We start from the raw sequence: 15,539 nt of genomic DNA, 5'->3' as shown, positions 1-15,539 counted from the left end.
GAGTTTAATAACACACACGTGGAAAGAAACGTACATTTTAGTGTGTATAGTAGTTTTATTACTCCAAGTTTTGGGATTACAGTGGTAGTCTTTAGGGAACTCTCAGTTTCAACAAGCCTTTCTCTGAGACAACATGAATAACCAAAACATCTAAAACATTTTCTATACAGAGAAACATATAAGCTCAACATGAATTTGCCGTGTTGTTCTTTTAATTCATTCAAACCCATGTTTGAGAGCCAACTGTCCAAAGTGTGATTTTCCCTCCCTTCAATGAACAAGCTTGACTGCACGCGTTTAAACTGCAAAATCATTGCACTGTATTGAGATATTTTGTTGTTGTCGGACCAGAATCAGCACCATGTTAGCCAGGGACAGAAATGTCTGTTGATTTGTCAAAACTAAACAATTTAGGCACTTATCAAGAAATTGGCAAAGGTTATGATGAAACTGCTACTGAAAGAAACTTTATAAGCAAAATACTTTTTAGTTTATGCTTAACAGTCAAAAAAGGTTTGAGCAAAATCTACTGACGGGACTTTTTTTTTTTTATTGAACATCACATACACATTGTAAGCTAAACTTACAGAGTATTAAACTAAAATCTAAAGAGTCCGACGAGGCCCCACACTGAGCATAAAGTGATATCACACAGCACAGAGAAGATATAGGTGCTTGGTTTGATTTGCATATTAACTATGCCATGTCACCACTGCTTGTGCTGTTGTTCTGCTCAGACATAACGGCAGATATAATGTGCCTCTGTGAAGCACAGTCAGTCATACCTGCAGGTTCCCGGGTAGGTTTAACACACTAATCTAAAATGGACAAACATTTAAAAGTGCTTTACATTAAGGTACCTTCAATACATTCACCTCTACATTATGAAGTCTTCTATAATACCACACAGGTAACGAGTGAGCTGCAGTTGACGAGTATTCCTTTGGCAAAAGTAACATTTGCTTTTAGCAAAAGATGTGGAGTGTGTCGGAGGAGTGTGGGGCTGAAGGATGAAGAGTTCTCTCTCAAATAAACTTTGTAGGAACAAAATCCAGCCGGCTAATTGTTCAATACAGAGGAAGCACTCTAAAATTTGTTTCATTTTCCAAACATTTTGGCTATTTTCTTTCCAGCTGAGAGTTAGAAGAGAAGATCAATACTACTCTCATTGGTCTAATGTGAAACTACAACCAGCAGACGGTTAGCTTAGCTTAGCACAAAGACTGGAAACAGGGAAACAACTAGTTTGGCTCAGTTTTTGTACGGATTACACAAAGGAGACTGTATAATGTATTAATTAATGAGCTTTAGAGATGCTGGTAGGTGGATTTTATTATTTTGGATCACAGCCAGACTAGCTGTGCTTGCTAGCACAACCCTGTCAGACAGTAAGAAAAACCCATTGTATTTCTCACTTGTGTACTCCATACAAAAACCGGAGTGTAAAAACAACAAGTTGTGGTTTTCCAGCGGGTTGTGTGCCAGACTTTTCCCTGTAAATACCACAACTTCACTGTTTTATACTTCTTTCTGTATGCATTAAAGCTTTAACATGTTAATAAACGAGCTTTAAAAGGTGTTGGTAGGTGCATTTTTCTTCGAACAGATCTGTTTCCACCTATTTTCCAGTGTTTATGCTAAGCTAAGCTAATTGACCCCTGGCTCTACATGATTAACATACAAACATAAGAGTGGTATCAATCTTCTTGTCTAACTCTCAGAAAGAAAGAGAATAAGCCTATCTCCAAAAGTGTCAAACTATTTCCATAAGTCTGTAGTGCCATGTAAAAAGTCGTTCACGTTGTGCTATTTATCATTTCCTAAAAAGTAGGTAACTTTATTTTTTACTTTTTTATTTTATAATTAAATGCCTCATTTTGGAGCAAAACTCTTCAAACCTCAAACCAATTTACCAGGAGGAGAAAGTAAAGAAGAGACGAGGTTACACAGGGTGAAAATCACAACTAAGAGCAGTGTGTAATCTTCTAACAGTGCCAGGTTATTATTCAGAATCGCTTTCACACAGTATTCAGTCTATTGCACATTAGACTTCTTCATTGAGTGCAGAGAGCCAAAGGTCTGGGGACATTTTTCTTCTTCAGGGTTAAGACGACGAATCGACAAGAGTCTCTGAAGTTGAGAATCAAAACTTTTTTCGTCATGATCAGAAAATATACGACCATCACCTTTTCTTCTTCGGTACAAGGCAGCTGCTCTTGTGTGTATATTTTAAATATATTCTTGATTAAATGTACTGTGCCTCACCAAATTAAAAAATAATGATGAAAGAGGGTGAAACCTGGGCACTCGTACGGTATGTTAAAGGTTAAAAGTAACTTCTAATTATTATTTAATTAGTGTTTTTCCTCAAAAGTCTATAAAACATCAGCAGGATTTTTTCTTTTAAAAAGCTGAGTAAAGAAATATTCCCTTCGGCAGCCTTGCCTTGAGACGTTTTTACATAAATAGAAAATTTAAAAAAAAAACACGCAAAAGATTAAATAATCGGACAAATGCAACAGGTGAAAGCAGGATCTTAAATTAAGACGGCAGCATGGAAGAAGTGCAGGGGCAGTAGGGTGGGGGGGGTTAAAAGCTGTTGGCACGAGGGAAAGGGAAGAGAGGGGGGAGTTGTCCTCAGTGTTTCAGTCTCTTAGGTGCTGCTAGTAAGGGCCTTTAGTGTGTCCAAAGATCCCGATGGGGAAGTGTTTGACGTGTGAGGACCACTGTGCCGCCAGCTGGAAAAACTTGACGTCGTTCCATTCGACGCCGTCAATCAATACTGCAGAGGGGAAAAAACAAACATTACCATATAGTCACACTATAGTCACAGAGCTCACTGTTATCCTGAAAAACCCAGTAGTTTTCTAGAGTTTACAGAAGTACAATACAAGTACAACTTAAAGTACAACACTTTAATACAACTTTAAGGTACTTGTGCTTTACTTTTTTCTGCTGTTTTATGCTTCTACTCCACAAAAGTTCGGAGGCAAAAGTACTTTTTATTCAACTACATTTATCTGATAACTTCACATAGTAATTCCATTCCAGACTCAGGATAATAATAAAAAATACAATCAACAATTAAATTATTATATCATTATTGTTATTATATCAATAAGACCTACATGGAAATTCACAAGCTACACAGAACACAGCAGCATTGTTAATGTGATGTACACATTAATACATCGATGATCTGCAAAATGAGCATACACATTACTTACTTTAACCATATATTGATGCTAAATGATGTTTGATGCTAATTCAGCAGAATTTAATATGGTATTCATGCACACAGTAGGATCTGATGACATATTCATGTTAGAAATATTGATATATATCACAGAAAAAAAACTGTCTTTAATTCTATTGTGTCTCACAGGCTATTTAGTGTGATTTTAACAGACAATCACACAATTTAAAAGCATAATAATTTTCCAAGATTCATCAAAATGACACCAGAGGTTTGTGAGATGTCGCATTTGAGTTATAGGGAGGGGAAAAAAGTACCTCTCAGCATGGTCTGCTGGTGCTTGGCAGTGCAGATGAGTCGGCTGATGCCCTCGATCACTTGGCTCTTCGACTCCACCTCCTTGTCTTTGCTCTTTTTTGGCAGGAACATGACTGGCAGAAGGGAACAACAGGGACGCATGCTGTGAGCAAATGAGGGGTTCAGAATCTCTCTGGTCTCTGAGGATTAAATGCTGGTGACTTTTGGCCACTTGCGGTCAGACTGTGGAAGACTGCATTTGATCAGATCACATCCAGTCCTGTGAATATCTACAGTATGATCCTTCCAGACTTTTAAATGGGTTTAAAATGAGACCGGTGTCATTTTAAGGTGAATTATTCCTTTAACACTCCCACTTTGATCAGAAAATAACACCTGCAGCACACAAATCCAAGGAAACATGAATCCATCGGTCCATGTGGATAACACAGGTGTCCAGCTTACCCTTCTTATTCTTCTCCTTGGTCACAACAGTCATGGACATGGTGGGCAGGGGGCTCGGCTCTGCGCCCCCCAGTGGCAGCCGGCTGACCTGCAGCGAGCGGAAATTGCACTTCAGAGTGTTTTTGGAGGAGGAGTCCCGCTTCTCCATGTCCTTCTTCCTTTCTGTTGGAGCCACCCAGTAGTCAACCTGAAGCCCCATCAGTTCCGACTGACCTACAGAACTACAGAAAACAGCCAGTGAGGTGGATATCATGGAAATAGTTTTCTTTTTAAATACAACAACCCACATATAAGAGTTCAAATAGCTAAATCTGAAAATATGAGAAGTTTATAACACCATAATTCAACGCAGCGTCACAAAGCTGTCACATTTTTTGCTCCATTTTGCTGAAATAGCTCTTCACCAGGCATCCGTTCATACCTGTAAGCACAGAAGCTGGTGGTGACGGAGGGAGACGAGGGTGGGGTGGGCGACGCCTCTTTGAGTGCAGGTGATACTTGTGGAGGGGTAGAGGAGAGCAGCGAGGAGCCCAGAGGTGCTGCATCATCAGAGTCTCCTGAGGGATTTTATTTAGAAAATTAAGTTACTGTGCTGCAGCAATGAGCTCCTTTTGTTTGGAGCAGCAGATGCTTCAAGGTGTCTTTGGAGCAGGTTGGTGTACAAACTATATCTTTTTTTTTTTTACATTTATCTTTGTTGAATGTCAAAACAGCCATAGACAAACCTGACGTTGCTGATGTTTGCTCCACGATGCCGACTTTCACCATCTGCAAATTCAAAATAGAGTGAAAGGATATTAGTTTAAAAAAAAAAAAAAAAAAAGCCTTAAAGAGTCAAATTCTACCAGATATGTCAAAGATGAGCTAAAACATCAGTTGGATAAAAACAAAATCAGCACATAGTGAATATTTAGGGCAAATCCAAAAGCAAAGACGCTACTTTACCCCAATGAAAGGGATGAATTTCTGACATGAGTCCTCATCGGGGCTGTGGAGCAGCAGCAGAGGCCAGAAGAGAGTTCCGGTGAAAAGGAGGCAAGAAAATAATCAATATGTCATGATAACAAGGACAGAAATGATGAACGTTTACAGATGAAACATCTATTTGAATCTAAAGGGACTAACTCTCTAAACTTTGCTGTGAAAAGATTACAATTGAAATAGAAACGGCATTTACAGTTAGTAACATTAAGATCTGGTTATTAGTAGCTTGTAAATATTGACTTAAATGTTACAGTGATCCATTGCATAGAGATTATGCAAAGTTATCACAACCCAATCATAATCAACAGAGCATGCTGCACCTGCTGCTGGGCTTTAAACCTTTAAACTAAAACAGATTCAGCTCCCGGCTGCAGGCCCCTGATTGTAGCTGGAGAAGCAGAGAGCAAAAACATGCACAAGCCCATTCAAGGCGTCCAGCAAAGCCATCAAGTTATTGTGGAGACGGACTGGATCTACCAAACCAAAGTCAGAGGGGCGTTCAGGAGGCAGCAAGTCCATCAGGGGAACAACTAAACTACAGAGTCATAAAGAAGTGGATGAGAAGGAAGAGCACCAACCTACATCCAAAACTTCTCCAGTCCCATGCACTACCTGGGAGCAGTAGTGCATAGCTACACTTACAAGCCGTCCACGAACTATTTTCCTGGCAGTGACCAGAAAAATAGCCTGAGTGGTTCTACTTCTATGTTTTTCTAAATGTTCAGGCGTTTGATGATGTGAAAGGTTGTTGCTCTTGCCTTGAGGAAACCTGCCATCGCCCCCCCAGGGAAGAAACAGAGAGACTACAGAGGAGGGGAGAGAAGGAGAGAAGACAGTCCACAGTAGGTCACAGTTTGCATATCAAGGCCTCGTTCTGTTTTCCAAACACAACACATCTCTGCTGGAATCGGTTTCAGAGCAGCCAGAGAGAGAAAGCCAGATGTCTGCCTGATATGTGAGTGATTTATGTTCATCTCACCTCGCAGGGATGGATTACGACAGAACACACTGCTCCTGTCTGATGTGTTAGATCCACATGTTGGCTTAAATGTGGGGTGTATTAGATAAAAAAGATGCACATGCATGTCGCTCCATGTAGATGGATGTAGAACCATGGACATTAACACATGCACTGCTCAGATTAAAGTCAAATGTAGCGCTGCATCTCTGTCAGAACCAGTTTCTAGGTTGGAATAAGTGATTCAGCATCTTTGTAATGTTTTTATTGTTGTACATTACAGAATGAATGATAAAAATACAATTACGTTGTGCTTTTATGTATAATAAAACATAGTAACTATTTTAAATTAACATTTATTTTGTTTTATTTTATCTTATTTACCATTTATACCTTGTTTTACTGAAAAAGACTTTGTAACTTTGTTTCTATAATATATGAATTATGTTATTATTTTTTATTAAGTAATATGAATTAAGTTATTTCTTATTTTTTTATTGCATTATTATTATTATTGTTATTATTCTTATTGTAGTTGCCAGCAAAACCTGTCCCAACTAACTATTAATGTTTATCTTTACATTTTTAAAATGTAACATTATGAAAATGTGTTTCCATATTCAGAACATATCCATTTATACATCTGTAAACCATCATTTTTACACACTTGACAGTGTTTAATATGAGCTTTAGTCAAGTCAAGAAAGACAGGCAATGCTTTATTTCACAGGTCCATCTTTTTCTGAATAATATCCTGAAGAGAACCATGTAAGTTTGTAATTATAGGGAAATTGGGAAACCTCAATTTAAACTCAAAAACATTATAAATGTGTTTTCCTTCACAGATTAAATGTTATTGTAACTTGATATATATTTTATGTGAAAATATTCTATGTTAGTGCCAAAATATTAGATGAAGCTCCGCCACTCTGACAATAACATATGTTTATAAACTTAAGTTTTAAGACATTTAGAAAAGTCCTAATATTAATATATAATTCAATATTAATATAATCTAATATAATTCTGAGGCCGCCCAGTAGGACCGAAGACACACCAGTCACCATGACCCATTTGACAGGGACATTAGACCGTATTGAACCAAACAATGTTGATCGTGGTTGTTGAGGTTCAAGATTAAATTACAAAAAAGTATTAATAACACTTTTTGTGTAATTTTACTGACAGTTTGCAGGTTTTTGCACCTCTAAGTGGACAAATAACAGACAGACATGGATGGCCCGAAGCACGTGGAGATCATGGCGAGGAAACAGCAGGGAGGAAGAAACAGGAGAAAAAGGAGGAGAGACAGAGCTTGTTGTCTTTGGTCTCTTGCCACTTTAAATGCACATTTTACCATTCAGTCAGTCCTCTCATATCTTATCAGCGAGGACTGTTTGGAGTAGAAACTGAGAAATCAGAATTATCTTTCTCTGTTGAAGAAATGCTTCACGTCAGGAACAATAATCTTCACAACAAGAGCACACAGATGTTGGATTGAGACTAGAAAACCATCATGTACGCTGCAACACACACATTTAGATAATGTGCACCAAATTCTTTTTGCACAAAGCACTTAAAGGATCAGTTATTTTTCCATTTCCAATTCCAAAATTGGGAAATATGCTTTACTGCTTTCCTCCCGAGAGTTGGATGAGAAGATTGATACCACTCTGATGCCTGTACGGTAAATATGAAGCTACAGCCAGGAGGTGGTTAGCTTAGCTTAGCTTAGCATTAAGACTGTAAACAGGGGAAGCAGCTAGCCTAGCTGTGTCCAAAGGTGAGAAAACAATCACAAGCAAAACCTGAGCTAACCGAGCCCCTTGTCCTGCTTATGAACTTGCCTCCTCTGTTGAACCAAAATATTTACTTGCAAAGGTCTGGGGCCTTTTAGGGAAATAATGTTCATTAAATCCAACTAAAATAACATAAATATTGAATAAATAATAATAATAATATTGGATTGTCTGAAAAAAAACTACCATCCTTATCTAGACATGCATGTATTTGTATTTTTTTTAATCATTTAGGCACAGAAATTGTGGATTGTGGACAGAAGTCGTTTCATTTCACGTCAGCTCTCTAGTCCCTTTATGAAACATACATCTTCAAATCAAGAGTCTCTGTTGAGTTGCAGCTTTGTTAATTAAAGCTGCACCAGATTATTTTGCAGCAAAATTTGCAGCAAGATAATGATTTTACGACCTAGAAATCATGCATCATGACATTAGCATGACCATCCGGTGCGCTAACCACTATTTTATTTGGACAAAAAGGACAACGCTTGAGTGTCTTGGTAGAGATGAGAGCCTTTTCTTTATTGCATCTCATGTGTCTAGACTGAGAAAAAAAAAAATTTACTTCTAAATAAATCTTGGCCTGATGCAGCTTTAATTAGTTCAGGAAATCTCAAACTGTCTCTGTGTGCTTCTGTTCTTTATAACTCTGAGTTGTGGTCTGGATAGCAGAGATCTTATCTAAGGAGTTTATGGCTCAAGCAGTTGATAGAAAAAAAAACCTTTATGGGCATCTGTTAAAGTGGCAAGCTCCAGCAGAGGTTGAGACGGTTCAAGGGGAAATGGCTCCAACACACAGAAAGCACATGAATCACCAAGCTACGTGAGAAACAAACTCAATCGACCACAATACCTTACTGCAAAATCAAAATGAAAGCTCTTTTTCCTTCAAAGAAAGAAAAGAAAAAATACAACACAAAGATAAAACATGTTATTCACACACACACACACAAGTGATGGAAAGACAGTGATGTTTAGAAGACAGAGCCCCCCCCCCCACGTCAGGCACCACCACTCCCACACAAACTCCACAACATTAGTGACACTTTTACCTCCATTTTGTTTCAAAAGGGGGTTGAAATCCTTTTTTTTTTTGTGGAAAACAGAGTGTATGTTTACTGGTTTAGCAATAGTTGGACATTTAGGGTAATATTTGCTCTCTGGCGTGAGATGAGAGGATTGATACCACTGTCATGTTTGTCCATTGGATACAAAGCTACAGCCAGCAGCCATTTATCATTTATCATTTAAGTCTATGCTGTAAACAGGTGGAAACAGTTGGCCTGGCTTTGTTCAACAGTAAAAATAATAATAATGATAATAATATCAGGCTACAGTAAAGCTTACTAATTCACACATTGTATTTTGGAGAAAAAGTGTAAAATAAGTAACACTTGTACCACAGACGCTTAAGATTTATATATTTTGTGCTTGTAATGTTGCCTGAAATTGTCAATAATGTCCAAAAATGTACTTATTAGCTAACGTATCACATGGATTGTTCAGAGAATCAGTCTTTTACAGAACAGTTCAACCCCCTTTTGAAAAACTGCTGAAAGCTCTGCATTAGAAGCATTTGTTAGACGAAACCCTCAGACTTAACTAAATTCAAACCCTTTTAGCGTAGCTCACAGAAACACATTTAAAGTCCCAGTCTCAGGTCTGTTATTTAATGGGGGTGAAATCCGGAAAAGAAAAGATACCTCTTCTGTTTGTACGTGAGCATGGCCTCTGCGATGGGGAGCTGGTGAGCTCCGTTAGCTCCCACCATGTACTGAGTTACCCTTGACACCACGTCTGGGTTCTCCTGGGCTACACAGGACACAGACATCCATTACTTCACCAAGTGCTACTGGCTGCAAACCCAAACCCAGTCAGACACATCAATTAAGGTGTTCAAATTCATTTTTCAATTTAAAGACAGCTGTAATCTACAAAAAGTCAGTAAGACATGAAAGCCCACCAACAACAGGAGCCTCTGGCTTGTGAAACAGCTCCCTCCAAGCAGCATCCTGGAATAAACTGTTGTATCGGTAGTCAATAGTGCCGAGATATTTGGACACTGGATGTGCACCTAAACCGATCAAGAAAAACAGTCAAAATCAGACAACAAACTGTCTCTGGTAATGGCAGATGGCAAAAGGCATGTCTTATTAATAGAGCCAAAGGCAGAACATTTCATTGGAAATTCATTTGATTCTTGAGAAACACTAATGTAACACCACTAAAAGGCTACAAGACGTCTCCACCATTATCAGTAATCTAATTTCTGACCACTATTACATAACAATATCACAAATAACAGATACACATAAGAGTAACATCAGGTTAGGTTGTCACTAACCTAGAGGGATGATAAGGAACCTCATGTAGCCGAGCCAGTCAGGGGTCTTATGGGAAAGGTGGTCGACAAAGAGCCTCAGAACAGCGCTGAGGTAGTGCTGCGCTCCAGCCACGGCGATCTTTATGGGAATGGGCGTCTGGGAGTTACAGTTGCAACTAGGAAGGAAAATGAACAGACGACTTGCAGTTTCACAATCAATGTCATCAAATTTGGGACTTCACACAGTAAACTCTTCATGAAAATATGGTTTTAAAGTGTGACACAATAAATATATGATGGTAAAAGACAAATACAGTCAGAATGTGAGAGGCTGACTTACAATCTCTGTATGCGGGACACGATGGTGTTGAATGCAGCTTGGATGTCGGCCGTGGTGCAGGTGCAGACCACTGGTAGATGGTGGTTTTGCAGCATATCTGAGAGGTACTGCGAGGGGAGGAGAAGACACACACGTGATTTCTTTATGATGTTAAATTATTTATTACCAGCTATCCTTTGACAGTCTTAATCAATGCTGAAGAGTCATTTTAAAAAAGATGAATACCATTTAAAGAGTAAACGTTTTATACTTCTATCCACAGCTTTGAGACATTACCTGGCCCTGCCAGTCCGACGTGTTGATGAGAATGATGCTGTCAGGGAGGTGGTTATCAGACACCAGGATGTGGTTTAGTTGGTCATACACGGTCTTTCTTGGGATCTGGGCAGGAAAAATAAGAACCCTTTGGTTTAAATAAGGACTCATATTTTTGAGTTCCGGTGCAGGGACCATAAAATATTTCTGATGCGGTGCTAAGCTGCAAAAAAAAAACTTTGATCCCAGTATTTTTGGAGTTCTTCTGCAGGTCTCCTCTCCAACCTGTAGGTGGCAGCGTGTGTCCAGGGACCGCTCGTTGTCCAGGCTGTTGGCCCTCTCGTTCTGCGGCCTGCTGGGCTGGCGCTCCTTCAGCGACGTGCTCCTTCCTCGCCTCCCTGCCAACTTCGGTTCCTGCCTGAAAAACAAAAACAGCAGAGGAAGAAGCTGACGCAGTGATGTAATGGTCAGCAACAGGAAGTATGAACCATGATGATTACAGAAAGCTACACATATCCACTAGTATTTATCAAGATCATGATGATGAATAATGATTTATTATTTGTCCCTTTTAAAAGATATATTGTTTCATGTGTTTGTTTCCTTCCATCACAACGATCACTGTCAGCCTTAAAGACATAGACATTTATCGATGCTTTAAAGCCTGGATGATTCTAGTTTATGTAAATCTACCTGTTGGACGAGATGATTAGGGACTCTGTCTTGGTCATTTTTCCACTTGGTGGGAGTCTCTCTAAAAATGTGTCCATGTTATCCATCTCCAGCTCCGTGGTCGGAGTCACCGCCTCCGGCTGCTCCTGAGGCAAAACAAGAAAAGAGAAAAACAGCAACTGGGTTTATGAGTCTGGAGCTGACAGATTTTTCCCTCTCATAACGACACTTTCTCACACCTTAAAAGTCCTGATGGTCTTTGAAGAATTGTGTTGTTATCTAATATGAAACATGCAGAAAGTATACAGTAGATCCTAACTTAACAATTGTGTAGTTTCTGCATTTTTAAACGCAGTGAAGGCTCATTTTCCATGGTTTCCCCCCAAATATTGACTTCCAATAATGCGACTGATGCCAGTTATTGATCTCGAGCAGCTTGAAGAGTTGATACTCACGAAGGAGACGTTATCAGACACACTGTCATCAGGAAATTTGGCCCCACCACTCTTGGTTTTATCTGGGTCAATCTGGACAAGACGGTGAGAAGAATAATAAACATTTCCTGGTTTTGATGGAGTATCAGGAGCTTGTATTTCACAGAAAGTAAAGCATCTCGTGATGGATTCTTGGTTCAACAGAGGCCCTACAGTTTCATAAACATACTACTGATCACATTATACTGTAACTGGTTTAAACCTGCGGATTGATGGGAAAATCTGAGGAGGGGAAGAGAAATTGTACTCTTCTGTACTTCAGAGAAAGACAGGCAGGACAATTTACGCCTTTCTGCTCATCAGCCGTCCATGCAGTTCAGTGGTTACACTGCAGCTGTTTCACTGTGGTATTGGTAAGCCAGTTTGTTTAAGTAAGTGTAGAAGGAGCAGGATCAGACATGGGCACGTGATCAGGAACACAAAGAAGCAGAGTCTCATTTAAAATGAACTGACGTCGCATGTTCAAAATACACGGAAAGACAACTGCACGGCTGCTGAAGTTATTACAGACTGTTTTATTCATTGTGTTCATCACTGTACTGATGCAGCGACGTCGGTCTCACCGGACTGGGAGGCTCCCTGTGGCTCCGGCTGCTGTGGATGCTGCCGATCTCAGTTTGAGAGCTGGAGAGGGAGAGACCCTCGAAATATGGCCTGAAACAGAAGACACAATCTGGACTGAAGTAAAGAAAACACATCGCTTTGTCTCCACATGACTGATATGAGGAGTCTCCTCTGGGTCAGTGGGTCAGTCTACGTCACAGCGTTTTAAGTACAGCATCACTCAATGGTGATGCATGTCAGCGGAGGCATCCTGAACTCTACAACCACAAATCTTTGACTTTATGCTTTGAATTGCATTTTTTATGGGGGTTTGACACCATTTTCAGGACAGGATTCAATTCAGTTGATGTTTTCTGTTACTCGAGATCACTGCTTCAGCTTTGGAGGTGACATACTTCTAACAGGGAGAATCTGGAGGTGTGGAGTTTGGCTCAAAGACACAACAGAACTGAATTGTGGGAAGCAAAGGATCCAGCATTAATGGAGCTTGACCTATACGAGAGACTAAAAGTCAGCCTGAGCCTTTGCTCTTTTTTTCTGGGGACCCGCTTTATAAACATGATAAACCTTTACGACCACTTTCACTAGAGGCCTCATATTTGAATCATGAGAACAGTCACTTGGTGCATAAATGAACGTTTCTGACCATTTTTACTGCAATTTCCGCATCACCTTGATGTTTTCTTACTTCAACCAACCGTTTTGAAAAGATATACGTTTGATAAATCACAACTTTGTGATATGCATCTATAAAACCACATAGATGCATGCATAAATAAGTGCATCTAAACATAATTAACAGGCACAAAATGGCGGCTCATACTACAGACAAATGGTCAGGATAGCTCAGCCTCTGCTGCCTTGACTTTGAACGTAATTGTTTGTTTATTGATGTGCAAAACTAAACTGCTGGACCACTCTGTTGTATTTATGAGTATGTGTTTTAATGAAATGTCTCTAAAAGTTTCCTACCCTGCAAAGAATGAAACCCTAAAGAACTTTTACACACTTTTAAATTATATTTGTTGAATTGTAATAATCATAGAATATAAGTATTGGATAAATACAGCTTCCATAACATGACAAATGCTTCTAGTAAAGCAGCTCTCTGTTATTTCAGCCTCAGCTGCCTGCTTCACTGTTTAATGAACATTGAACATAAGGAAATGGATATTTTGGAATTTTTATGAGGCATTTTAACTTTATTATCATCATTATATGACCTGCAACACCTCATATAAGCCAAAAATTTCACAAATAAAAACACACACATTCATTACTGCTGAGCAACACTCACTTGAGTTTGGGTTTTGGTGTGCTGAGGACGCTGTCATCGTCGTCCAGCTCCGGGCCGCTGTCGCTCGGGTTCTCAAACTCTACGCTGTCCAGGTCCAGGTCCTCTTCCTCCACCTCCGGCGGCGGCTCTGCGGGGTCCTGCTCCGAGTCCAGCACCTTCACACACACAAAGGCAAAGACAATACATGTTAAGAAGCTCCACAGAGAAAACTAAATTCCCAGAGCAACATGAGACAGAAACACCCACCTCATCTGAAACTCTGAACCGCTTCAGGAGAGCCACCACTCGCTGCTTAAAGTTCTGCTGCTAAAACAGATGAGGATAAACACACAAGCACAAGTCAGTCTGTGACCTAGTTATGATTTACTACAGTGCTCTCGGCAATCCAACACAGAGAAAACAGCTACAGCCGCTGCTGAGCAGGAGCTCCTCCATCTTAGTCTTTTTACCGGCAGTAGATACATTTGCAGTGTTTGCGTGTGCTCATGTAAATCAATGATCAAGCAACATCATGCTTCATCTGCTTTCTCAAGCGTTCATCTCCTGCTTCGACTCACTGAGCTCTAAAAAACCACATCACACATGTGCAGAAACGTGTTAAAACTGTCTGATTAAAGCTCACTGAAAGGTGCTGAATATCTTTTGACCATCTGCAAATTAATCAAATACAAAATGAAGTGTTAAATAGAAATAACTGATGCCTTTTTCAGAGGCCCATTCAACTTTAGTACCTGAATAAATGCTGTGTTCTTTTTCTACTGAACTGATGCATCAGTGCAAACAGCTAACCTGGTACCAGCACCTCCCTCATCAACATGTTATATCTTGTTTGTTTCATCTGTATAAAACCCAAAGTGTAAAACTGATACACTGTGGTTTTATGGGGTCATGCGTGGGACTATTTCTTGGTCAAGATCAGTGACTTCCTGGAGATCATGTCGTCACCCTGAGGTTGCCAGTAACCAGTGAAGACTCCAGGAAGATACTACACCTGACCAAGAAATAGTCTGTTACTGTCAGTTACTGTCAGGGTGCACTGCACAGACACTGCCATGGTCGAGACTACACCTCAGTGTATTGTTTCTGTACACTGAAGTCGGGCCTCCTCTAATCCCCGGTTCACTTACTCTGGTGATAGAGGGGGTCCTTACAATCGACCTCCTCTGCTTCTTTGGCTTTCTCACATCGTACTCGTCATCCTCAAGATCCTACACAAGGTGAAGATGAAGCCCAGTGAAAACACAGCCTCCCGTTAAAAAGAAAAACAATGCATTATTTACACTTGTATGTCTTTAAGTTTTCCCTGACAAATTACACAGTGCAGATGTTTTATTCCAACCTCCTGCACCAACTGAGGGCTCAATTATTAAACAGCGGTGGTGGACGTTCAGATTCTAAAGAAGTACTAATACCACACTGTAGAAATACTCCTGGTAAAGTCCTTGCATAATACAAATGCAAATCGTCACATTTGATAAGTTGCATGAAAAATGATTTATGGATTTATTTATTCAGCTCTAGTTTTTGTACATTTTCATGCGTTTCTTACTTCTACTTCTTACTTTGTGAACTAACTAGTAACTGAAGCTCCAGTAAAATGTACAATATTTGCCTCTGAAATGAAGTGGAGTAGAAGTATAAGTGCCTCAAATGTCCACTTAAGTGCAGTTCATGAGAAGATGTAATCAGTCCCACTGCTGATTATTAACCAGCTTCCCAGGATAAGGTAAAGTGCTTTGACTCATGAGCCGGCTCACCTGTCCCTGCACGGCGTCGTCGCTGGCCTCCTGCTCTGAGGAGAAGCTCTCATATTCTTCCTCTGAGTAGTTATCTAAAGCAGGAGGCAAGTAGGGACATTAAAGGCTGCGTGTGGAAGACACCTCATACATATTTCA

At 39.8% G+C, this 15,539-nt stretch overlaps 1 protein-coding gene across 3 annotated transcripts in view; it reads right to left on the bottom strand.

Annotated features, from left to right (window-relative positions):
• Positions 1-50: 50 nt before the first annotated feature.
• The window catches only part of pacs2 (phosphofurin acidic cluster sorting protein 2), a 56,600-nt gene continuing 41,111 nt past the window's right edge, over positions 51-15,539 (bottom strand). The window contains exons 6-25 of one of the 3 annotated variants that reach the window (XM_070841733.1): positions 15,402-15,475; positions 14,772-14,852; positions 13,891-13,950; positions 13,645-13,799; positions 12,347-12,437; positions 11,745-11,816; positions 11,311-11,435; positions 10,903-11,035; positions 10,639-10,743; positions 10,363-10,469; positions 10,044-10,198; positions 9,663-9,773; positions 9,403-9,511; positions 8,553-8,585; positions 4,904-4,946; positions 4,684-4,726; positions 4,380-4,515; positions 3,959-4,179; positions 3,514-3,627; positions 51-2,782 (exon numbers count right to left, since the gene is read on the bottom strand). In XM_070841733.1, coding sequence (XP_070697834.1) covers positions 2,664-2,782; positions 3,514-3,627; positions 3,959-4,179; positions 4,380-4,515; positions 4,684-4,726; positions 4,904-4,946; positions 8,553-8,585; positions 9,403-9,511; positions 9,663-9,773; positions 10,044-10,198; positions 10,363-10,469; positions 10,639-10,743; positions 10,903-11,035; positions 11,311-11,435; positions 11,745-11,816; positions 12,347-12,437; positions 13,645-13,799; positions 13,891-13,950; positions 14,772-14,852; positions 15,402-15,475 — 2,087 coding nt within the window. In that variant the 3' untranslated portion in view covers positions 51-2,663. The remainder of the gene's footprint in view (positions 2,783-3,513; positions 3,628-3,958; positions 4,180-4,379; positions 4,516-4,683; positions 4,727-4,903; positions 4,947-8,552; positions 8,586-9,402; positions 9,512-9,662; positions 9,774-10,043; positions 10,199-10,362; positions 10,470-10,638; positions 10,744-10,902; positions 11,036-11,310; positions 11,436-11,744; positions 11,817-12,346; positions 12,438-13,644; positions 13,800-13,890; positions 13,951-14,771; positions 14,853-15,401; positions 15,476-15,539) is intronic. The other 2 variants (XM_070841734.1, XM_070841735.1) reach the window with 2 other exon arrangements.

This window comes from Pempheris klunzingeri, chromosome 13, assembly GCF_042242105.1.
Source record: "Pempheris klunzingeri isolate RE-2024b chromosome 13, fPemKlu1.hap1, whole genome shotgun sequence".
Taxonomy (NCBI): Eukaryota; Metazoa; Chordata; class Actinopteri; order Acropomatiformes; family Pempheridae; genus Pempheris; species Pempheris klunzingeri.
Note: the sequence above shows the minus strand (reverse complement) of the source record. Positions and strands in the feature narration are given on the sequence as shown.